The sequence below is a fragment of the Megalops cyprinoides genome, chromosome 15, assembly GCF_013368585.1.
Source record: "Megalops cyprinoides isolate fMegCyp1 chromosome 15, fMegCyp1.pri, whole genome shotgun sequence".
NCBI classification, from domain to species: domain Eukaryota; kingdom Metazoa; phylum Chordata; class Actinopteri; order Elopiformes; family Megalopidae; genus Megalops; species Megalops cyprinoides.
The window spans coordinates 8,797,793-8,823,432 of record NC_050597.1 but is presented as its reverse complement, the minus strand read 5'-3'; the positions used below and the strand labels follow the sequence as shown (position 1 = coordinate 8,823,432).

The window sequence follows — 25,640 nt, the reverse complement described above, 5'->3', positions numbered from 1 at the left end:
CAAAAAGTGTCTCATACTCAGAACCCAACTCGTAAGATACTGTACCGTGAAGGTATTTCCTACTGATTGTGTTTTTCACAACAGGGCCTGGGACTGGGGACTCAGAATGATGGCTTATAAGCTTAACTAAATGATTTTTTAACTCTTTAAAGCTTTTTGAAAACTCAAGACATATTTATTCATCTAGTCTGTTGAAACCACGCTTGGACTTTTGAAGTATGCAAAATATTTGCAGTTTGCTGTCTTCACATTGTCATGAATGCTTTACAAGACAGAATGTGAAAAACTAATTACAATTAACGTTTGAAGTACCTCTGCGTTCATGTTTCATGAGCATCTGCTTTGGAGGGTGTGAATGTGAACATTGCATAATAATGTACATACATCCTCCATCCATTCTCTAGTTTTACAGTGTTGCAGTCTGCTGGAGTCTGCAGATTAATTCATTAAAAAACAGTGGCTTCACACAGTGTGTTTCTTTTTGTAGTTTCCTTCCACTTCCAGTTATTTATAAATTCTACCTCATTTAACCTTTCTGAAAAGGTATCACCTCTTTAGGTATTTTGACTAGGGCCTAACGTGGAGTGATAACACATGTTGTGTCACAACACATACATTCATGTCTACACAGGGATGCACACTGACACACATTCACCAACTCTTTCTCAGCTATTGCTCTGTCACACACAGCCACACACACACAAACACACATGCACAGCCCTCTCCATATGTAACTGCACACTCTTACGTTAATGATATGTACCAAAATGCGTCCGTTAGGATTATACAGATGAATCCGGTTTGGATGAAGACCGAACTGTCACCACCAGGGTGTTTCGCCGACGGGTGATTCTGAAGGTACCCAGCGGCCCCGCCCTTGTTAGGGGCCCTGGTGTTGGTGTGCAGTGTGCTGTGATGTGGAGTGACCTGTGGGGTGGGGTGTGGGACCCCAGTTTGGTTTGATGTGGCGAGCCTGTCTCCCTGCTGACCTAGTCCCTCTGAGAAAACAAGGCCATTTCCCATAATCCTTTGTTCTTGCTTGGCCCTTGGTGTTGCACGCACTAGACATTGCCTCAAAAAGCTGCTACTGTGAGTATAGCACATACAGATGACATTTGTAGCGTACGACTGTGAAATGATATGCAGGCTGAAACTACTTAAAGGTGCTTTGCTGGACAAAAATTTTTGAGGGGTGTGCAAAAAATAAGTCTTTATTTGCAGTTTTAAAAAGCAAAGGGCAACCTTAAGTGAATTATGAATTTTTATCCAAATCATCTCTGGCCAAACCTTTCCCACTACTGTGTTCTGTCGCATGAAGTCTTGCGCTTTTTCATGCTCATTTTACATGTAGCGGTCAATCACAGCACAGCTTTTATGTGACTGGTAAGCTGTAAAGTCCAGGCGCCGGTCAGCGCTTATGGTGGCAGAATTTTTGCGCACCCTCAGCTCATGTGTGTTTCTGTGGTGACATTCGGTGTGCGTTTTTATGATCACCAACTCATGCTCAGAAAGCTCGTTGTGCATCTGTCCGAAATCCTCTGCGCAATGGGAAGAGAAATAGATTGTGGAAATTTTTTCCTTCTGCGATTGGACTTGTCCGGCTGAACGGGCTGTTGGTGATCATTACAGAGTGTGGTTGGGTGGTGGAACAGAAGGGTGGAGGGTGGTGGGGGCCTTTTCCTCAGCAGGTGAACGCTGCGCCCGTCTCACCCCACGTCCTTTAGGGAGAGGAGGCAAGAAATGCCCCCGGGGACTCCGTCACAGAAGAGCAGTTCACAGACGAGGACGGTAACATCGTCATCAGAAAAGTAAATGCCTGCGCCACGCTCCCCACCTCTTTGGCATTTTCCGCGTGTCAGTCCATAGCGTGTCTAAAGGCCACGTGACACGACTGTAACCCCCCCCCCCCCCCACCCACCCATGCAGGTCATCCGGAAAGTAATCCGCCGCGTGGTTGCCTCGGATGAAAGAGACCGAGACAGGGAGGGAAGATCAGAACATCAAACACACGCACCTGAGGAAGGTGACCGCGCGGGAGGCGGAGCTCAGAGGACAGATGCTGAGGTTGGCACGGTGACGGAGGCAGGCAGCGGTGGCAGCATTGGGTCCCAGAGCCCTGAGTGTCGCAGATAGAGTGGAGCTGAATCTGGGCTTTGAGGAGTTCTTGTGGTCTGCATGGGAGTGTATGCTGAACATCATCCTGCTTTTCAAAATCGTACATGACAGAACCGTTTAAGTTTGGATGTCACATGAGTTGCCTACATTTATTACGTTTTTTTGTATTATTCACTTGTAACTATGCTGTTACATTTACCGTAATCACAAGGGTTGAGTGTGTATTTAATACATCTTCCTTTTCAGGGGCTGAAGTTTTTTGTCCTCGGTATTGTTTAACCTGGTCTGCTTTGCTAATATGTATGTACTCTACAGTATGTAGACGTCTGATGATCACTGCTGGTTTTGTGTGTAAATGAAAATGTAAGGGAAGACACTGGTATCTAATCATTTCTTCTTGTATATATTTTTGCAGAACATCTTTGAAATTCCATCCATGGCTGCTGTTTAAGCACAGACCTGGAGCTTATGTCAGTCTCTGATGCATGTCCATTTTTGTTTGTGTTACAGCACGGAGAGGGAAACCATCTGAAGAAGAGGGAAGGGAGACATGGGGACAAGAAGGTCCACTCGTAATGATCACTGTGCTCTACCTGGTATGGGCATGACTAATCAGTGTGATCAGAGTGTTGATCAAACTCACAGCACAGGTCACAACATGTCATAAGAACTCAGGGATAACTGCAGGGGGCGATGTCCCTGTAACACAGCAGACTTGCATCCACTTTGGTCTTGGATACCCATGCTGTCTGTTCAGCTGAGCCCCCTCATTCAGTTTCTCCCTCTGTACACTCTGTCAATGACCCACAAAAGAAATGCACCTCGTCATGCGTTTCAGCACCATTGATAACATGCAGACACTGCTGAATACAACCTACTCAAAGAGGACAAGCTACTCTTTCTCATTGTTCTTTTAATCCTGTCCTGACCAGGTCAGTCTGAACTATTGTTAGAGTCCTACGTGACTGTGGGAGCTCGCTCTGTTTGGCTAGCTTATTTAGCCCCGTTAGGAGTTGTTAGATCTATAAATTACATGTACAAAAGACTGGGATGGTACTGTGCAAAACTGAGATTTTTACTCCTAATCTTATTTTAAAATGACACCATAGAGCAGAATGGACAGTAGAAAGGATGATGCTGCTGCTGCCATTCTATCCATGTGGCCACTTGCTCTGGGGTTGGTTGCACTCTTTGAACACTGCTTTTGTTTTCTCCACATACTCTGCAGGAGTAAATTGAGTCCTTTTGAAAATCCCCGTGAAACACCATAAATGCCATTACACAATATAATAATTGTAAACATGACAGATATATTGATTGCACAGAACATGATATGGTGTTCAAATAATCATACAGTAGTGTCTGTTAGTATGTCAGTACAAGTCTTTTCAATTCAAAGTCTCTCAGTATCCTTGTCTTGATATATAACATTCATCCATATGGTAAATGGTACTATTTTTTATTTGTTTAATACCACTGCAAAACAGATAAATAGATCTGAGACACCTTTATAAGAAGTGCTAATGATACTAAGAGGAAATAAAGCAATGCGATTTTGATGAGGCAAATATTGCCATGTTTTGATGCGATATGAATTTGAGATTGAATTCTGGTGCATGGCTTGATAATATACTGGCATCCTGTTTTTTTGTTTGTTTGGTTTTTAGGAGTCCAGACATTTTTCTGATCAGCATTCTGAGGTGAGGCGACTCGGAGACTCAGAGGAACAGAGGAAATCAGCCAATAAAAGCGAACCTGCAGCTTCCACATTAACGCATGGTGTTTTTTCCGCAAAGAAGACTTTATGATTTAGCATGAGCATGAATACTCACGTTTGTCAAAAGACCCAGAAGCATTACAGTGAATGACCGTGATGTGCCATGGGGTCGAGAGCATTTCTTTTTCCCAGCTGAGGAGCATCAGTAAAAACACAGACTCCCAGTGATAACAGCAGCAACAGAGAATACATTTCCTGTGACCAAAGACGGCACAAACAGCTCCTTTGAGTGGGGAAGAGAGGAGTATTTTTGAATCACCTTCTACACTCGCCTTACATTTCTCTTGGACCCATAATGTCAGGGTGTAAAATGCTGTTTCTTTTTAACAAAATGATCCGTGATTTTGCTGTATATAAATGACATTGTATAAATTCTAAAATGCGTAGCTCACATATTGTTAAAGCATTGTGAAGTGCATCGAACTTAAATGACATTATTGAAATGGTTCCACTTTACAGGAAGGTTTGAGTGTAACTTTACCTGTCCTTGTATAAATTATTAGCTGGTACAATGTTTGTAAATGAAAAAGCTAGCTTGATTTTAACAGAGCAAGTTTCTTTAAAATCTACTTTCAATAATTCTCAAAATGGGAATATCTCTAGTTCTGTGAAAACATTTATTCAGAGCACTAATATTTTGATGCATGCGATTCACCTTATTTTAATGACAAATTTTCTAAGTTTGCAAACACTGTATTAAGAATAACAAGAAATAAAACCCTTTATCTGTGTACACACATAACCCTAAAAATTGTCACTCTAGACAGTTATTCAAAGAAATTGTCTTTAATACATCTATGTTACAGAGGAAGGATAGAGTTGGGTGTACTTTATTACTTACTGAAGGTTTACTGCTTGCTGATATTGAGTTGAAGGGCAGCTTCTGCAAATGTAGGCTTGAGTACAACCAGAGAAACAATCTGAATGTATATGCTAGAAGACTGGCACGCTGTACAATTATTAACTGTATCATGTGTATTGGCCATAAGATGTAGAAGTATCTGTAAGCCGATCATTTGTAATTATTCTAGCGGTGTATTAATAGGGTTTTAAGGCTGCTGTCGTTTTAAAAAGGGCATTTTATTTGGGTTTGGTGAACTTTTTTCTTTTACTTTAATCTATTCTTAAGAGAACACCCAAGGCATTCATTGGTAGTAGTTCTAATAACGTATGTATGAGAAAACGACAAACACTGGATGATAAAAATGATTATTTAAGCATAAAATAAATTGTGTTTAAACTCAGATTGTGTGTTCTTTTTAGATTTGATCTTTATATGCAGTATCTAGAACTGTTTTTGATAGCTTATTACTAGATTGTTCACAAATCTCAGTCATTGCAATGAATTTCTCTCCATAGTAAATTTAAAAGAATAACTACAAAACGAGAGCAAATTCAGTGCAGTGATATTGCAGTAGTAATAAAGATGTGGATTACTTCATTTATAGAGTAAGTGAAGTTATTGTAGGATGCTGTGTTCCATCCTCTAAACCATGTAAAGTAGTCAGTGGAGGAGTCTTTACCATGGTGAAATCATGGAATTTATTGGTTTTGTTTAATCTGTTACTCAAGCAAATTTGTGATGTACAAAAGAAGAAAACAAGCCATTGAAATGCATAAAATATATCACGAGGGTCACTTGAGGTATTTACTAACATTTTTTCACAGTTAGTAGCTTGCTTCTGCATACCTGGTTTCTTTTTGTATTCATAGGTTGATCTTTTTTTTCCTTTTTTGCTTTCACAAAAATAAACCTTTTGCCTTTGAATATGAAATTGTGAATTCCAATAAAAAGGCTTCCTTGGAAGGTGTACTTATGTTGGTTTATTGTTTAAATGATTTTGCTACAGGAGTGTGGAGCTTCCATTGATCATGCCTGAAGATGACTTTGAAGCACTCCAGCACAGTGCCCCATTAAGATGTGTTTCTTTAATTGATGCTGTTGTACAATGTAGCACATTGTGCTGTAGAATTTCATCCATAAGCATCCATTGTAATTACTCCTATTTTTGTATTTGTCAGACGCTCCACAGCAACATAATCAAGTTGTACTAATCATGGTCCAATGTGTTACAGATCACAATTTTTTTGAATAAAATCCCAAAATAAAGTTAATAAACGAAAAAAAAGGAACATGTTTGTTTTTCCAGCACTTCTAACACGACTGATGCACAGGACCACAGACCTCAGAGAATGGTCATCATATTGTTGCTGTGAACTCAAAAATGTTAAGCAAAAGAAAGCCTGGAAGACCCTGTGTGTTGTGTAGCTTCAGGCTTAATTTAGTTTAGACTGATCAACATATATTCAGTAAAATGCGGCGTCATTACACTTCGAACAACCACTGAGTATTTGACAGATGGAGGCAATGCAAGCGCCATTAGGCGTTATTAGTCAACGCGGACAAAGAGGCAACATGACAGGGTGTTTCAGAGTAAGATTAAATGGAAGTATATTTTGAAATTGTGTATCAAAATGACAGATAATTCTGATTCAAGGAAATCGGTGTACCTATAGGTTATCCAGGGCCTCTCAACTACTATATCCAGTATTCCATGTTACACAGGTCTTCTTCACATTGCCAAATGCCCATTTCATTTAAGCTCAGTCCACCCACTTAGTTTAAGAACCCATAGGCTATACTTGCTGTGCATTACTGTATATTCAGTGTAAACTGTTATTTGTAAGAAACCAAATACAATGACGTACTATGATTGTAAAACGTGTTTCTCCATGTCAAAGTGATGAACAGTACACTTAATTATCAAATTGACTGATGGTCAGCTAAGTCTTTGGTAATGTTTTCTTCTTCCACATATAGCGTCAAAATGTTGGTGACCTAACATAATACAGCCTATAATTAACATGTGCGTCATGTATGTAAATTTATACATTGCATTACATCTTTTAGGTTTTAGGTTTTTAATACGTTCCTATAACAAAACTGGTATTTAGTCCAAAAGAGACATGGAACGTCCTCAGAGAATTGTACTCTTCGCATAAGAACCTTCCGACTGTCATGAACCATTTATTGATTTATTGATTATTTTTCTTAATAAAGCCTCAGGAAAATGCCTGATATTTCAGTCATATCTCTTTGCCAACATCAATTCAGCCCTGCATTATTTATGTAATTGGAATCGTGTCTTTAAAAGGGGTATACTATAAACATGTCACTATTAAGATAGAATTACTTACATTTCACAATGACTTCTTGTAGGTCCTGCAAATGCGAATTTGCTCATTGCATCAAAATAAAATTAATGTAACAACAGTAATCTCCATTTCAAAGTGTCCATTATACATTAATTGCAGCGCACCTCCTCACTACGGATTTAGATCCACGCAGGTCGAAGAGTAATTCATTCAATATTACATGTACATTACATGCATGGTAGTTACAGAGGGCCGTATTAATTTCCGCATAAACTAATGTACAAAAGAAAGTACAGATACTGAACGTTCAATTTACTATATCCCAAGGAATCTAAAGATCGATAGATCTCCACTTTACAGAAACAGTAGTATAGTCATTTGCTTATAATTAACGAGCTCCTCATAGCTCATTGTACGACATTAATTTACCGTGCTTTCCTTGGTCTAGTTTGAGTTTTGCCCATTTTCCCCGTTGGTAACTTGAGAAACGCCTTTTTCCTTTTTTCGTCACTTAGTGGCGCTGCTTCTTTAGGACGAGTGCTGTTTCAATGATCAGCAAGAGGGGTCGCTCCGTGTGGTATTCCACGTTTCTCCCACCACTCCGCCCAAACCATCGCTGGCCCTTACAGGCGTTCCGATGATGGCGGACAGCGCTAGCGAGAGCGACACTGATGGAGCGGGGAGCACCGCGGCCGCCCCGCAGTCATCTGCCACCTCTGCGGCTTCCAACAAGCCGGGCATCGTGATTTCCCCGTTCCGACTGGAGGAACTGTCGAACCGACTCGCCTCGCTGCAGCAGGAGAACAAAGTGCTGAAAATCGAGCTAGAGACATTCAAACTGAAGTGCAAAGCCCTGCAAGAGGAGAACCGGGATCTGCGTAAAGCTAGCGTCACCATTGTGAGTAGCTGGCCATCTAGCTAGTTAGCTAGCTAACATTGATAGGCTATGTCAGTGACTGTCATGTGTACCCAGAATACCCTTGCAAGACTTCCAGATAACTTGACTAGATTATCGACAGCTAACGCTGCTAACATTGCGCAATACGTTACAAAGCGAAATACTGCTTGCTAGCTAGACAGCTAACTGGCAAGCTTGCTCTCTTGCTAAATTTAGTGTGTCGGTGATAATTTGTGATAGTTAGCCAGCTAGCTGGCCAACAGTCATAAATGATCACCAACTAGCTACCTAACTGTGCTGTTAATCAAAACTATCTAGCTAGGCATTCACAAATTTCTTCTCTTAAAACGGGTCAGTGTTAGCAAATGGTTTCAAAGTAAATGGTATTGCAGCAGTAAAATATGTTAAGGTGGCAAGAGTTAGCAAGCTTAGCAAGGCCTTCTTAAATCACCATACCAAGCTAACGTTTTACCAGTCAAGTGAAGCATGGTGTTCCTAACTCAGTGATACGGGATCATCACGTCTAGTTTAGTAGGCACCTTGATTGCTAGGTGTAGTTAGCCAGCTAGCTTGTCACCAGCAGCTTTGGATTTTGCAGACAATTATAATAGTAGAATAATATCTTACAGTAGTTTAGCTAGCTGGCTAATTAGCAAGTTCCTCTCCTATGTGAATCGCATAAAATTAGCTAGTTAGCCATAATACCACTGGGGATAGCGTATGTTTTGATTCCATATGCTAGTTACCATTAGCAATTGATGATATTGCTGACAAAATTGGTCAGCTCAAATTCCAATAATCATGAGGTATTTTACTGTTGACTGTCTGCCTGTTAATTAGCTTGCTTGCTAAAAGTCTAAATTGTTGTGTATTGATATGACGTGTATTGGCCTAGATATTGCTCGTCAGTTGGTTAGCTGACGTTAGCTCACTTGGGTTTGGCGCAGGTTTGGGGTAGAAAGGTTGTTCTTGCATGGTCTTCCTGCCTACTTCAGGACATCATTGTTGTGCGGTCTGACGCAGACAGTGACGCAGAGGAATCTTTTCTCTGTCAAGCAAAGTACCTAGATGTGAAGTGAAAGAATAGCTGAAGGTCTTTTCAGAAATGTGATTGAGAAAGCATCTTTGCCTATGCCAGGCTATGGAGATGTGTTGAATTGAATTGCAGCTTTATAAATATGTAGCTGGAAAACAAGGCATGGAGCTAACTTTTACTTGGTTAATGGGAATTTTACAAATTATAATGGTCATTCTATGTTATCGCAGAGGTTCTCTGTGACTACAATTTGAACATGATTGGTACCATTGTTACTGAATGTTGACTGTCAGATTATTGTACAACCTTAACATTTTGCTCTGACTTTATTTTTTTAAGTGCCTATTCACATAGCCAGATGAATGTGTTCTTCCACATTCTGTTTGCCCCTGGTGCAGAACCTGCATGGTATTTTCCTTGCAATCAGCTGACTGTAATTCCCTGTTGTCAGACACTGCTGTTTTTGTGGAGGAATTTTGCTGACCAGTGATGCTTACAGTCCTTTTTAAAACTACAAATAACTGCAGAACCATCACGTAGGCGAGTAGAATATACCTAATTTCTTAAAAGCACTTCTTGCATTTTAAAATACATCTCTGTCAGAAGGAGTGTATTTATTTTGCCAGAGTTTGCGTTAACTTTAAATAACATTTTGTTTGTAAAAATAGGCCTATTTTCTCAAAAATGGCTAATTTGTCAATGACAGCTCTGCGCTATAATGTTATTTATTGACACAAGAGCTGCAAAACAGGTTCAAGAGATGTCTTTTATATTTCCGATTTTATTTTTATTTTTGTGTTATATGTGCATGTATAAGGACAAACATGTTATGTTTGGTAACACAGCTATTTTGCATGACGAGTGGCAGTGATGACATAGGAGAATGTTTGTAGAACCCAAGACTAGTTACTAGCGTAGTTAGAAGGCAATGTTGAATATATAGATCAAGTTGTTCAAGCCCTGTGGTACATTTATTTGAATTTCTTCACTTGTGGAGTTTTGTGACATTTTAAGTTATTTCAAAACATATTTGGATTTTTGGCTGGGATATTTTATACTTTAAGGCTAGTATTTTGGTCAAGGAACAATAATCATATTTATACCATGCACAGTTTACAAGCAGTTTTGAGGAAGGCTTTGATAAATGGCCTACCTGGGTCCTGATATGAGTACTGGATCACACAGATTCACTTTTAATGCTGTTGTGTTGCAGATAGTGGCATATGAACATTTTGTGGATGGAGACTTGCACAAAGTTATTAACCCCTGGTGGTGTACTGTCCAAGGCTGTCACAGCTTTCACTTGCTCAATAACTATGATTTAACCAGAATTAAATCACTTTTACTTCATCGCATTGTTTTATCAGATAAAATGCACACACGTTTCAAAATTGCAGGCCATTACACTGTGAATTGTATTTTCAAAGAAGTAAATCAATTGATCAAGACAGAACAATACTTTCTAGGTAGGTTATTGCAAGAATCGTGGGGATGCATTTACCCCATTTTTTGGAACCATTTGCTAGCCACCAAGGCATTGTTTTCAGTGTACAATAGAATTGGTTGACATGTTTGAATTTTTCTGAGGGGAAAAAAAATACTTTTTTACAGTATTGTAACAGTAACACATCTATCAGAGTGTAATAAACAAGTCTAATAGACCAATTGAGGGCATGTCCACTTCAGTGGATATGCTAGCTATAGAATTCCTTTGCAAACCCACTTCCTCAGGAGAGAGTTCTCATTGGCTTCACATTAGTCCCAGTGTCTGCATTTTGAGTACAAACAGATGTGTTCAGATGCTTTGGGTGTGTGTGAGAAAACCTCTCTAAACTCTGAGCTAATACCACTTGCTCGGTTCTTAATATTCCATTATTGCTGTGTTACCGGTCCTGCTTCCTTTAACAAATGGGAGACTGTTTGTGAGTGTATTAAGATTTCAGACAAATTGCTTAAGTGAGTGTTCATTCATATGTTGATACTGCCTTCCCTTGAATGAAGGAAGCTGCATTCCAAAGATGTCTGGTAATAGCGGGTTTGTCTGATAAGAGGTCAGCAGGATCACGGAGCTAAAACATGGAATTACATGGAAGGAACTGAGTGAAAGTATCTTTCCATATCTATATTGTATTGCTTATTGTTCCTAAATATATGTATATGTTCTCTGATTTTATTGAATTAGAGGAAAAAATGTAGTATTGTGAGTAGCAAAGCATCATGGTGTACCAAGCTTTCATTTTAATGACGTGCTTGACAAGAGTTTTATGTATGGAATGTAGGCCAATCAAGTGTCTGGTCTGACATGTGGGCCAATCACACGGCGCTGTTCTGACATTTTCTCTTTGATTTGCAGCAAGCCAGGGCAGAACAAGAGGAGGAATTTATTAGCAACACCCTGTTTAAGAAGATCCAGGCACTGCAGAAGGAGAAGGAGACTCTGGCTGTCAATTATGAAAAAGAAGAGGAATTCCTCACAAATGAACTCTCACGAAAACTTATGCAAGTAAGTGTCTCCTGCTGGGCTTTGTTTTACCTGGAGTGTCAGGTAAGGCAGAGTGCAGGAGTGAAATACGAGGGATGTGTTTGTTTTGGGTGGGGCGAAGGCTCTTTGGTTGTTTCTCTGCAATGGCATGACTGTTGGAACATTCACAGGATTGCGACAAAGCACTGCAGTGCTTTCAGTTGATTATTAACTACAACAATGGTCCTATTGTTCATCCATTTTGAGTAGTGGTTCATATATTTGGCTGTAGATTAATTCATTTCCAGAATGCAATTTGCTTTTGAAAGCCTTAATACTACTCGACAAGCAAGGATATGTGTTGCCTTTGATGTGTGCCATTATTCCTTATGAAACAAACTTGTCAGTTATTCTATTACAAGAGGCTATGAGCTGGGGAGACTTTTGGGCTTTCCTTCTTAAATTCAGAGTGGAAAAAGTCCATTTGAATTAAACATTTTTATTTGTTCTTCCCCCTCCACATATTACAGACTTGGTGGAGGCCTGGAGAATTCATCCAAATTCCCCTGCTGTTACAAGCAGAAACTGTGAATGCTCTCATTAAGTCAGGTCCTCTCAGGTCAACACCTAATTCAGCTGTGAGATAGTGCTCATCATTTTTCGTTGTTGCTGTGTTTATTTTTATATAAATGTGTTTAGTCTCTTTGTGAGGAGAGAAAGGAACCTCCGCTTGTTAGAACTGTTATTTTCATGTCCGAGAGTATGTCCGCGAGGCATGTTAATGTTCTGTGCTTCGCATCTGGACTGTTCGAAAAGGCATTATGCTGTTATTTCTAGGCCTGAATTCTGTGCTAGGCTTCTCCCGGCAAGGACATAAGGTGTAAGCACCCCACGCTTTTCATCTGACAGATAATAGCACTTTCCCTGAGGGTGGGGCAGAGTCAGGAGGCACTCAGTACAGTTTATCTAATAACAACAATGCTGAGAGAGAAAATAAACTATCAAATGCTTTCCCCAAGATGTCCACCAGATGAAAGCTGTCAGTTATAAGCAGAGGTGGACACGCCGGCTTCAGAAAGTAAAAGTCCTGCCACATATTTGTTCTAGCCATTCATTACACCAACTGAATTTAACTAGCACAACTCTTCAGCCAGGTAGAGGAGCTAATTAGTGAAATCACCTTGTTTAGTGAATGGCTAGAACAAATACGTGGCAGGACTTTTACTTTCTGAAGCTGGGGTGTCCACCTCTGGTTATAAGTCTTTCCAGTTGTTTTTTTTATTGGCATGATTGTGTTAATTGCATTGCAGGTTCTTGTTTTGCAGGGAAAGCTTACATTTCTAAAGTATACTTCCAGGATTATTATACAGCTGGAAAGGTAATGAAGCCTTTTGAGTGAATTATGTTGCCTGGGGGTACAATAGTAGAGCTCCCTGGGAATCGAGCCTGCACGCTTCGGGTTCGAGGCTCAGCTCGTTGATGACTGACACCATCGGTTTGGTTCGGTCCCTGTAGCTGCAGCACGAAAAGGCGGAGCTGGAACAGCATTTGGAGCAGGAGCAGGAGTTCCAGGTGAACAAACTAATGAAGAAGATCAAGAAGCTGGAGAATGACACTATCTCCAAGCAGCTTACCCTGGAGCAGGTAGAGTCATGTCATTTCAGTGTGGGAGGTTGACTGTATGGGTGTTTTTGTGTCCAAGGTGGCTACACGTAGTTGGACATAACAAAGGTGTAAACGAATGGCGTGCGGAGGTATTGATCTTATACCTGAGGTTAGGGTTCGGTGATCCTCCACCTATAGATTAGAGTATGTTTTTTTTTTTAAACCATCTGGAATACCTATGGGTGTTTAAGAAAATGCAGTCCGTGAGTGGAAGATTTGCTTGTCGCACACGGACGTTAGTGGTAAAAAAAAAAAAAAAAAAAAAAAAAATGCAGTTTTATGGATCATTGACCTGATAGTGATGATTTAACAGTTGTCTGTTTGTTTTTCCTAGCTAAGGCGTGAGAAGATTGACCTTGAAAACACGCTGGAACAGGAACAGGAAGCCCTGGTGAACAGGCTGTGGAAGCGGATGGATAAACTAGAAGCTGAGAAGAGGTTTGTCTTTCTTTCTTTCTTTCTTTCTTTAAAAGAGGGAACTGACACTCTTGGAACTTTTGTTCCAATACCTGAGGAGAAACTGAGGTGAAAAACATGGTCACGAAAAAGTCCCATTTCCATATTTCTAGCTTCTGTCAACTATATATGTTGCCAGTGCCTTGGTATGTTAGACAACTTATAGTACCTTTTTAATGGAGCAGTCTGGTTAAAAAAATAAAGTTATTTATTTTTTGAGTTAAGTACCCTTCTCTTCCAGTCAGGTGATCAAGATGACATTCCTACCATCCATAATTTTTCATCAGCATGAATACAGATCCCTATTTTCAGTGGATAGCTCTCAGTAATTGTGTAGAAGAACTCATCAGTATCAGTGTGTGTTTTGTACGTTAATGATATTTTTGTTCAGAACCAAAGGTAGAGGTGAGGCTCATTTGTTCTGAGAAACAAATCAAGTTTTGTATTTCTAGAATTTTCATACATTCATACATTTCATACAAGCAGGCCCTGATCATTACTTCCATACTTTGCTGCTTTGTTGCAAAAAGGGTCACCATTCCCATCATTAAGACGTACAATAAATTGTTTTCTTTTTTACAAACTCTTTTAGGACTGAAACATTGGTACTATTGCTCATTCCTAGCATCTTAAGCTGATTTCAACAGAAAGAAATGGTTGCATTGTCATGAATATTCTCCCCGTGCAAAGATGCCGCCGTTCTGAGTTGTTTATTTACAGGATGCGCGGTATACTCGGAGGTCATCACTGTACAGTGGTAATTGGGCTATAGGGACCTTCGTAGCTTTGGTTACTGATATGTGACAAGGTGTGGCGAATGTGCCTGGTGCATTTAAATCCTGCACAGTTGCATCTTTCTACAGTCACTGTATACTTAACATGACAGTGCAGTTTCAGCACAGGATGTAAATCCTCAGATGCAATTAATAATAATAGTCCAGACAATGTATTTTAGGATTTTAAATATCAACCAGGTAACAAGTCTTGTTTTTAATATATCTGTCTTATGGTGCACTTCTTCCTGTAGTCAGTTTTTTTTCTTCATTTTATTAATGCAACCCTCTTTTGGAATTGCTAATGGATATACTAGGCTTGTCTCACCACAATAACCACTGGGCTGATGCAGAAATGCTGTAGCAAATGCAGTCCTCTGATGCAGTTGCACAACAACTGCACTATGTTCTGTGAGACACACTGGCTGAACTGTGTTCCATACTACAGCTCACCCAGTGCACTGTAGTGAGGTAAGCACCTGTTGGGTGCAGCTTCACTGAAGTTATCCTAGCAACCAACAGACATATGATGAGTCGCAGGGTGCCTGGGAGCAGCAAGATGAGCAGCCTCTGCCAACATGCCCACCTGTATCCCTGGCAGAATGAAGGCAATGGGCTGATGACACTGCTGGGATCAACTACTGAGCTACTCAGGGGCTGCTTTAGCACATGCATTGTACAGTATTTTCATCAAATTTACCGATCGGTTGCACAAAATACGCATTCCTTGTTTCTGCAAAAATACTTTGTTGCTTAAATCCAGGTTTACAAGCGGTAAAGAGCTTTGTCTTGTTTTGATCCAGTGCACAGATGAACTAAAATGCTTGTCTCCTGTTAAACCACAGAATTCTCCAGGAGAAGCTAGACCAGCCGCTGTCCGCCCCACCGTCTCCCAGGGACATTTCCATGGAGATTGACTCCCCAGAGAACATGATGCGACACATCCGCTTCTTAAAGAACGAGGTGGAGAGGCTTAAGAAGAACCTGAGGATCACCGAGTTACAGCGTGAGTCGTGTGGCCATGCCCATCACCTTCAGACTGCTGGAGGAGCCGAGCTCCATGTGCACACGAGCTCAGATCCCAATGGCCACATCACTCCCCAGAGTCACAGTGAGAGCTTAATTAGTCCCCAGTGTGAGGGCGCCTTTTAGTATGCTAAGAATGCTGTTTGTTACAGTGTTGTGTGGTTGCTCTGGGGCGTGGGGTTTGACTCCTGTATGGATCGCACAGTTGTGTCATGCATAGTTGTGTCAGGGTTGTGTGAACTTGAGAATGTTGTCGGCTGAGGTTGCTGCAGATGTTTAAAGAGAGAGTGTAACAGAGTTCACTGTTTGTGAGACTGGACAATATCCTGATTCGCAGTCAGACCATGTTCTGAGGATCTTTAATGTGTGTGCTGAAGCTTGTTGCCTAAAAGAGGTCATCAGCCACTATATAGATATTTACATAGTGTAGCACCATTTATAGTCAGATTGTCACAAAGTACTTCACAGTGAGCAGTGTGTAATCAGAAAAAAAACATTATAGCACACACCAGACAAACTGATAAGTAAAGGGATTCTAAGCAGGATAAAATAGGTTATTAACACACGGAACACTAACACTGCATATAAAATAAAGTTTGAACTGAAAGATGAAATGCAACTAAAGGTGTTAAGTATACAAAGCAAAGTATTCTCATTGTAGAGCATAGTTTAGGGTTTCAGATTTATCTTTTGTCAGTCTGTAAGTGAGTATTGAGAAGCCTATGGAAGTGCCTCATGTGAGTGGCATATGCTGGAGACAGGGGATGTGTCTGCAGGTATAGTGATGATAATACAGAGCTCACTGAACGCAAGATCAGGCTCTTTTTAATCTCATCCTCTTAGTCAAAACAAGCCCCCCCCCCCCCCCCATAAACCTGTATCACCCCATCTTAAAGCCCACACAACCCAGTTTGTTCAGGTCACTTTAACTTTAACTTCAAATTTTAGTAAGCTGAGTATGAAGTTGCCATGGGGTTTGTCTTCGGTATTAGAACCGTTTTATGTTTGTGATATACTAATCTATAAACACTATATAGATTTAGATTATTAGTCATGATGAAAAAATATAAACATTTCTGCATGTCACCAATTTTAGTCCAGTCTGTTGTTATTAGTTTAAACTCAGCTTGCCAGAAGCTTTTTTTTATTTAAATCCTCCCATGTTTAGTGTGACAGATCATCAGTCTGTCATTTGGAAATTTTGCCATGGCTGAATTTTTGTTAACCACTAGAGGGCACCAGTACCACTGACACATTTCAGAAACCTCACATGACAGCTGTTTCTGATACACTGAACTGATGAAATGTTGAGCCTGCTTTTGTCTGTATGAAGTGCTCTGTTAAAAACAGGGGTGCGTTTAGCAGTTAAAATCGACAGCCTGGTAAGAGAGGGGATGGGTAGTAGGACAGAATGGGGGAAAGTGCACCCCAAGCCGCCGAGGGTGCTTGGGAATCGCGTTTAGCTGCTCCTGACCCTCCTTTCTGGCCCCCGCCCCTCAGACACGGAGAAGCGAGCGCAGTACATCGAGGAGGAGCGGCACATGCGGGAGGAGAACATCCGGCTGCAGAGGAAGCTGCAGAGGGAGATGGAGCGCAGGGAGGCGCTGTGCCGGCAGCTGTCCGAGAGCGAGTCCAGCCTGGAGATGGACGACGAGAGGTACCCGCGGAGGGAGGGAGGGAGGGAGGGAGGGAGAGAGAGACAGGGAGAGAGAGACGGAGAGAGAGGGAGAGACAGAGGGAGAGACAGAGGGAGAGACAGAGGGAGAGACTGAGAGTGAGAGAGTGAGAGAGAGTGAGAGAGAGAGAGTGAGAGAGAGTGAGAGAGAGAGAGAGAGAGAGTGAGAGAGTGAGAGAGTGAGAGAGAGAGAGAGAGAGAGAGAGTGAGAGAGAGAGAGAGTGAGAGAGAGAGAGAGAGAGAGAGAGAGAGAGAGAGAGAGAGAGAGTGAGAGAGAGTCAGAGTGAGAGTGAGAGTGAGAGTGAGAGTGCGCAGCACGCGCACGCTGTCACGCAGCCATTACATTGCATTACATTGCATTACATTGCATTACACCAGCGTTGTCCAAACCTCTCCTGGAGGGCCACTTGTCCTGCATGTCCCTGCTCCAACACAGCTGATTCAAATGATCAGTTTGTTATTGGGCAGCTTGAGGAGTTCATAACGAGTTGATCATTTGAATGAGCTGTGTTGGAGCAGGGAGAGATCTAAAACATGCAGGACAAGTGGCCCTCCAGGAAAGGTTTGGACAACGCTGCATTACATTAACTTGTGCAACCTGACTGGACAAGGGAAGCCAAGCCAAGTTTACTACCGTACATCCCAGTCACTATATTACAGAGTCCAAAACACATCAGGATACTACACATAAAATAAATAGCATTTTATGCAAGTAGCAGGTGTCAGGTGTGGGGATTGAGGTGCAGCTGAAATGCATCCTGAAGAGGTGGGTCTTCGGTCTACATTGGAAGATGGCCAGCGATTCTGCTGTCCTGACCCCCGTGGGAGTTCATTCCACCGCTGAGGGGTGCAGACAGGGATTGTGTCTGAGAAGAGCGACGTTGTTGGGATGGGACAGTCAGTTTCCCCATGGTTGCAGAGCATAGTGATCTGGGCAGAACATATGGATTTAAGACTGAAGGGTCTGTCCCATTCGCTGTCTTGTATGCCAGCACCAAGGTCAGTGCAGAACTGGGCCTAGTGTCACTGCGTTCAGCTTCTGAGTCAGTGCTGCTCTCTTGACGTGATGAAACTTTTTTTATGCAGGGCTAGTGAGGGAATTCCTATTGCACAACGCTTTGAGCCAATCCAGGTTTTATGAGCACGTGAGTGTACTCTGTAGAAGCTGCCTGTAGGTGGTACTGTAGTCTTAGTTTTAGCAGCGCCTGGAATGGCTCAAATTGCTGTGCGTTTGGGATCATATTTCCATGTTTGCTGTAGATCAGGTGTAACAGTCACCAAGGTATTTCAAATAAAAAAAGTAGAAAGTACACATTTTTATTAAGAAATTTCATTTCATTTTCATTTTCATTTTCAAATTTCATTTTGACAGCTCTTGATGTTACCAGGCTTGAATGTCTCTGTAAGCTTACTTGGCAAGACTCAATCAGTGTCAGTGTCCCTGGTATTACATCAGTGACATTATTCCTGTTGTCCTGCCATGCTCATGTGTAGTGCCATTGTCCTGGAGCAAGCTGTTTATCAGGACTGTATGCATACTACGTGGATGAGTATGTTTATACATAATTATGTATCGGTACACTGTATTTTTCAATGAGTAAACTCTTAAAAAGTAAAAAGGGAGTATTTTGAATGTGGCAGAAATGACAAAGGTAACCACTCTACTATCTCTGTTATGAAAACCAAATCTGGCCCTCCCTGGGTGTTAAAATCCTCTTGTGGTTTGGGTCAAACATGTGACTGCTGCTTTTACTCTGAGGTTCTTGCATATGGCCACACCTCTTTGTGGACTGTTTTGTTCTTGATAATGTTGCTTTAGTTCATGGCTTTCCCTGACCTCAGCAAGTGCACATGGCAGCATTATTGCAGCTACCATTAAATCCAGGTAGTCCACAGATGCAGACACAGATCCATGCTTTTTGATTGTGATGTTGAGACGTAAGAGTCATATGCCAGTTTGAGCCGAACTAAAAGTCTTTGTTTTAGCTGATCCGAGTGTTTTTTGTTTTTTTTTTTTTTGCTGTTTTTTGCTATACAGGTATTTTAATGAGATGTCTGCACAAGGACTCCGCCCACGGACCGTTTCCAGCCCAATACCATACACACCGTCTCCAAGTTCCAGCAGGCCCATATCACCTGGTATGTGTCAATATCACACAGCCACATTGGTTACAGTTAATTAACTGTTTTGCCAAAAACCTGCCAGTAACAAAGTGCTGAATAACAGTGTGGTACACAGACATGGACAATTAGAATTCTAGCAAAGACACTTTTTCTCGTTTATTGACCTGTCTGTAGTGGTAAGTTACATTTGTTTAGCTAAATGATAAATAGATGGTCACTAATTGTACTCTTCTTCTTCATTAGCCACTCTCATCCTGCCTATTTTCTGGGAGCCCTTCATAGAAGTTGTGCAGTACACAGTACACAGAAATGATGTGTCAGAAAGATAAATCACAGATATTGGCCAGTCAGCTTCAGCATCATTTGTTCACACACAAACTAAGTACTGGGTAATAAATCAGTCCCTAGGTGTTAGCACTGAATTAATGTTGTATGCGGCACAGTATTGCATATGTGAACACATGGTAGGAGACTGAAAGGTATGGCTTTGGCTGAGGTCTGCAAGGTCCAGCCTCTACCACATGGGGGAGACTGCGGGTATGGCTGAGTGCAGACTTTAGCTTACAAAGCTTGATGGTGCACAGAGCTCTCATTGGACACAGCAGTTGAAGCTGTATCTTAACTGGAGGCGAATCTCTGTTTACAGTGCTAAACAAATCTCAATCACCTCATAGCTCCAAGTGAACTCAGCGTTCTGTTTAAACTCCTCTGTTTTTGGTCTCACGCCTCAGCATACTTCTGATAAGGTTCCACAATCATCCACATCTGTGTTGTTTCAATTTGCCCGTAACCACCTGGTTACGTCTTGACCTAAGTGTGGTGGCTAAGATTGTTAAAATGTTATGCTGTGTATGTAAAGTCATATTATCAAGCTCAAAATGGAGTCAAAAGAAAGGAACTTGTTTTGGCAATGCTTGCTGCTTCATGGCATGTCAGAGCGACTGCTGTAACTGAAGCCAAATAACATTCAGCTTCTGTCATTCTGTTTACATCCAGACGTTATGCAAGGCAGCATTGTTTGTTAAGCAGTAGGAGTGGTAGTGATGGGAAGATTGGTGGTGGGAGCCCAGAAACACACCTTAAAATAGTCTGGTCAAATCCTGGGAACAAACGTACTGTCTAAATATAGACCTGGACTCACCAAACTCTGTATTGTTAATAAGCACATTTTAAAAAAGCAACTCTTTTTTAAACTGCAATTTGTCTGTATTCTCAGTCTGTCTTTGCTGTTGGGCCTGGCAAAGAGGGTGTTTGAGGTCTGTGAGAAATATTTTTATAATGGAAAGTGGTCACACATGTAGCTTTTATCCAAAGTGACTTACAAGTGAGGCAGAGTACAACACAAGCAAAAAACCATCAGGAGTCAACAATACTAGAAGTGCTGCATGACCAAGTGTCAAAAGTTGGCCAGATACTTTTTTTAAGGAAAAGGAAGGAAACAGTTTAGGACTTTAGGATTTTGTTTTAGTTGGTAGTGTGTCAGGTGATCAGGTGAGCGTGAATGAGCTGTGTCTTCAGATAAAAAAAAACTTACATAAAATGTAAGGTGTGTTTTGAATGTATGTTGTATGTAAAATACATCCCTTCCCCATCTTTTGGATGCTAACTCAATAGCCTGCTATATTAAACAATGTACCAGTGCTGATGAACTAACAACCTGGCTAGTTCAATGGTATGTACATTAAGCTCACAACTAAGCAATTGGTGATTCGGCAGAGTATGCACATGAGTGTCCATTCAGATGCAAAATATTTTTCAGTATATATCACAAAGTGTTTTCCCCTGCAATTCCATTCTCAAAGTATCCCAGTTTCACACATTATAATATTGCAGGAATAAACAATCTCCTTGAAAATACTGTTTTTATGCTTAAAATGGCATTAGAAGATCTTGATATTGTCCCGTGGCGTAGTGGAGTATAGCGGTTACATTAACAAAGCACTTTGGTCCTGTCATCCACTGCAGTGGAATTCACTGTTTTCGAGGCCTTTGCTTCCTTATATGGGGACATTATGTATAATAATTGTGTTTTACCTTCTGTGAGATTTGGCATCTAGGATGATAAGGTTTGGAGGCTTGGAGGAAAAACTGGTTACTGTGTAAATGGAAGCTACACAAAGCAGCAGGTGATTACATTCCACAGTCCTCCAGGCTTGTTTTAGAGATTTTTTCTTTTATCAGTCAAAATGGCTAAATGCTAGCCTGCTAAATCTTCTACAATAACGTATTTTATGTTTCTCAAACATTTATAGATGTGAGATGTGTTGATGGTGGTGAGTTTTGTCTGCCTGGACTTTAAAGGTGATATGATTCTAGTATGACAAAATACAGATGGCCAGAATGTGTTTTTTCAGTTTTTCAATGTCTAGTTCAAGAGGAGAGATAAAATAAAGATTATCAGAATAGATTGTGATGACAAATATCAGTTAGTTACAGCTACAGCTCAGCAAAGTTCGGCACTAAACTGTGGCTCTGTACTGCTGGTGACCATACATTACGGGCTGTTAGTGTGAACACAGCAGCACTGTGAGATGGCTGTGTTCCTAATTACATTTTCAAACATGAACTAAGCAGTTTTGCATGAACAGGGTTTCATGATGGGCTGTAGAGCAGTGTAATGCATTATCTGGTTTGCCTGAAGTCTGCTTGACGCTGTTGATATATTAAAATGCAAAGCTGAAATGTGATTGGTGCATTTGTTCTCTGGTCCCCCACATGGCCATATCAGCAAGGTTTACAACAGAATGTTCACTTTTGGCATGGACAATTAAAATAAAATCTGGTATGTACTACTGTAATATTCAGTAAGAAGTTGCCATTTTATGTTTTTTTTAGTAGTTCTTCTGAAAAGGAATAAACACCCTACTTGTGCTATGTGTCAGGTCTATAATGATAGCACCTGCTTTCAAAGTGGTTGCTGGTTCGTTTAATGATGCACAAAAAATCATGTTACCAACAGCATCACCCACTGGCCAAGACACATCCAGCTTTTATTGACCGGACAAAGATGTGTGAATTAAAGCCTGATTGGTCTGTTTCTCTCTCCTTCCCCCCCAGGCCTGTCGTACGCGAGTCACACAGTGGGGTTCACTCCCCCAGCGACCCTGACGAGAGCTGGTATGTCTTACTACAACACGCCGGGGCTTCACGTGCACGTGGGCACCCCCCATGGCATCGCGGTGAGTGCTGGCGCTGTGAACCGTCCTGCCGACCCGTCCCGGCACGGTCTGCAGGAGCAAATGCAGCCACACACTCCCCAGTGCTCCTCCAGGAGATCAATAAGCGTGGAAAGAGCTGCAGCAGCATTGACTGTGTGATCCTTTTAAAGGCTTAACAAGGTTATATTGGCTGTGGACCCCTCAGGAAGCGGGCAGCATTTAGCGTCAGCTTTAGCGTCTCTTGCCCCAGCTTCGCCCTTGACTGATGGTGAGTCACATGGTACTGTGGGGGAAGACGGAAAATCAGCCTGCTGTTGGCCTCCGTCGGTGGTCGGTAAATGCTGTGGTGTCCTGTGTCCCATTAGGTTTTTCTTCTCTCCAGTATTCAAGCCGAACATTGAGCCACTCACCAGTGTAAAGTAAAACTCCAGCACATGTAGCAGTGTGTTTTTGGGGTTTTCTCCTGGTGATGGCTGAGCTGCAAAATGACCAATAAAGCTGGTGGCTTTTATCTTTTTCTGTATAGTGAGCGGTGCCATGTTTCGATCCCATCGCCCCCCACTGACAGCCCAGCTGTAACATCTGCAGCCCCTTTGGTGCAACTCAATTAATTGATGCTCCCTCTAATAGTCAATTTGTGACAATAGCATCCTCAACTCACAGACAGTCAAAGAATCATGTAAAGCTAGATGCAATACCTTAGGGTTGGAGGGTAGCTGCCCAGTTCACGGTGGTTAGAAACAGGGAACTTAATTTGAAGAAGCAGTCAGTTCGCATTTAAATGAATGAAATGTTGTGAAGAAGTGGGTCACGGTGTTTCCTTTTCCAAGTGAATAAAGGGAAGTTATACATTCTTAATTTCCCAAGTACATTCAGTCTTTTATTGACTCTCGGTGTGTCCAAGACCACTGGAATGAGTCAGTAAAAAACTATTTGACATTTAGGAGATTGCATGTGCAAATTTCCTCTTGTATTCAGCATACCTAAACTCACGACCGTGAAGTCTGTTGGCTATTGTGTATGGGTGTGGACAACAGTTGCTACCAGTTCTTATGTAATTATGAATGTTAATTCCCTGCTGCTCATTCTTCTTTCTGCTGTTCCCACAGAGGCCTTCGCCAAGAAGAAGCAACAGTCCTGATAAATTCAAACGTCCGACGCCTCCGCCCTCGCCCAATACACAATCTGTGGCTCAGCCTCCGCCCCCACCACCCCCGCCCGCACAACCGATGGTCCTGTCCACATCCTCCAACGCTGCTCCTTCCCAGAATTCAGTGCTCCCATCCACACAGCCGTAGTGCATGTTCTCAGCTGCAGCGTCAACTAGTGGAAACCGACAGGGCAAGTTAACCCCCCCCCCCCCAAAAAAAAAAAAGCCAAAGGCTTACCCAACCTATCTGGAGTTGACTTACTTGCACTGAGCTTCTTTAGGCTTAACTGTTAACTGTGTTGTAGATGTTTGTTTAGAATGCAGCCAGTGTTGTGGCGCTACGACACTAAAAACTAACGGCGCTTTCTCAGCTGTGCTTACTGGAACTGTGTGTGTTCGATCTGTTTTTTTGTTTTGTTTTTTTCCCCTCCTCCTTCTCGGTTTGAAGCGTTTGCCGCCCAAACAAAGCGATGTTGCTATAACGATTTGTACGTTGGAAGAAATTACAGTGTCTGATGACAGAATGCTCGACTTCGAAGGCTTTGAGGTTCGATTTTGACAAAGGGAACCCCGTTTCCTTCTTTTTTTCTCCAGTATGGCGTGATTCGAAGAGCAGAGTGAGTGCGCAGAATGCCTGAGGTGCGTGTGGATCTCTCAAGCACTGTAGACTCGGTAGTACACTTAAAATGCACAAATAAATTGAGTACAGGCACCGGAGCCACAGAGAAAAACGTCGCTGTCTGTTTGAACAATTAAAACGTACCATCTCTCCTTCCAGGCTTGTTTTTTTTTTTTTTTTTTTTTTTTTTTTTAAATGCCTGCGATATCCTTCCTGGCTTTTTACCTGTTTAAAAAAAAAAGCTTCCAGTCCCATCATAGATTTAACACTCAAATGAAAGGTACTGTTGAACAAAAGGAAATGTGTGTAGTTGAGTCGTGTATAATGTGGAGTTCTGTCTGGGGGGCTATTTTGACAGTTGTATTCAGCTAGTGATAACTGTTTTTTTTGTTGTTTTTTTTTTAGGAGTCAAACTTTAGGTTTCTGCAAGCTCAGATGCCGAGAGCAAACGTTAGCATGCTCATAATGGCTTTGTGTCATTACAGTGTAATTACTCCTGAAGATCAAAAAAAAGCGCTGTTGGTGCAGCACCCAACACATATACATATAAGTCATCTAGTCAAATGAATTGGCTAAGGCACATGAAAATGAAGGCTTCTGTGGTTATGGCTCATACATCTCAATACAGCCTTTAGTCCTTATAAGCATGACGTGTTTAAACTGGGATGGAGCGGCTCGGGGTCATTTTCAGCTGCTTGTCTAAGAAATAATCACATGACTCTGCCTTGGGAAAGGAAGCGCTTGTGTCAGTAGAGGAGGGCATTGTGACCGGCCATCCGTGCTGTTCCCCAGCTCCTGACAATACTCGTCTGCCGGGAACCTAAAACACAATGACTCTAAAAACAGACCAACATTGGTTTTGATTGAGTATTTGTGATACAGTGCATGAAAAATTCTGGTTCTCTGCTTTGAGCTGTAGTTTTTTTTTTGTTTTTTTTTTTTTTTTGACTAATTCATGGCTCTTGCTTTGAATTTCCAATCAAGGATTTTCCTGCGGCTGTGTTACTGCAACCACTGTGATTTTTGTCCTACAACGGCTCCACAAATTTAAGAATATTTGTAAATACTGCTAAATTATAGGTATGCCCATTGCAATAATAGCACTAGAGAACTTACCGGTATGACACCAGAGCAATTCTATATTTTAAGCTTGGCGAAATTTATGGAAAGTTGTTTTAAAATTGTTGATTTCTAAAATGTAGTGAGTACCTGTCTAAAACCAGTCTAAAATATTGTATTGGGTCTCTGACGTTGATCCCAGCTTTACACAAGCTGTTTGCACTACCAGTGCTGTGAACAGATGCTCTTCAATTTACTTAGTCTATGTAGCTGGGGGAAAAAATAGACAGGAAGACATTAAGTGCTTACATTTTTCTTTAAACTGTAATAAACAATATTTCAGGTGAAGAAAAAAAAACATAATCAATCAACCAGCTTTTCCGACATTAAATACAGTGCAGACAGATGTTGCCGTGATCTTTTGCAGATATTTAACCTTGTTGCTGTATGTTTTCCTCAGAAAAAAAAATTGAATTCATTGTATTCATCAGT

The 25,640-nt window shown here is 41.4% G+C and overlaps 2 protein-coding genes across 4 annotated transcripts in view; both read left to right on the top strand.

Annotated features, from left to right (window-relative positions):
• The window catches only part of LOC118789675 (ankyrin-3-like), a 130,883-nt gene extending 125,789 nt beyond the window's left edge, over positions 1–5,094 (top strand). For 2 of the 3 annotated variants that reach the window (XM_036546184.1, XM_036546183.1), the window contains 5 exons: positions 781–858; positions 1,725–1,808; positions 1,927–2,064; positions 2,626–2,711; positions 3,783–5,094. In XM_036546184.1, coding sequence (XP_036402077.1) covers positions 781–858; positions 1,725–1,808; positions 1,927–2,064; positions 2,626–2,691 — 366 coding nt within the window. In that variant the 3' untranslated portion in view covers positions 2,692–2,711; positions 3,783–5,094. The remainder of the gene's footprint in view (positions 1–780; positions 859–1,724; positions 1,809–1,926; positions 2,065–2,625; positions 2,712–3,782) is intronic. The other variant, XM_036546182.1, reaches the window with a different exon arrangement.
• A 2,464-nt stretch (positions 5,095–7,558) lies between these two features.
• Positions 7,559–23,675, top strand: LOC118790435 (coiled-coil domain-containing protein 6-like). Its single transcript, XM_036547347.1, has 9 exons — positions 7,559–7,946; positions 11,336–11,485; positions 12,959–13,087; positions 13,443–13,546; positions 15,183–15,343; positions 16,864–17,020; positions 19,077–19,177; positions 22,220–22,341; positions 23,430–23,675. Exons 1-9 carry the CDS (start codon positions 7,686–7,688, stop codon positions 23,616–23,618), a joined length of 1,374 nt encoding a protein of 457 aa, XP_036403240.1. The 5' UTR covers positions 7,559–7,685; the 3' UTR covers positions 23,619–23,675.
• The last annotated feature ends 1,965 nt before the right edge of the window (positions 23,676–25,640 follow it).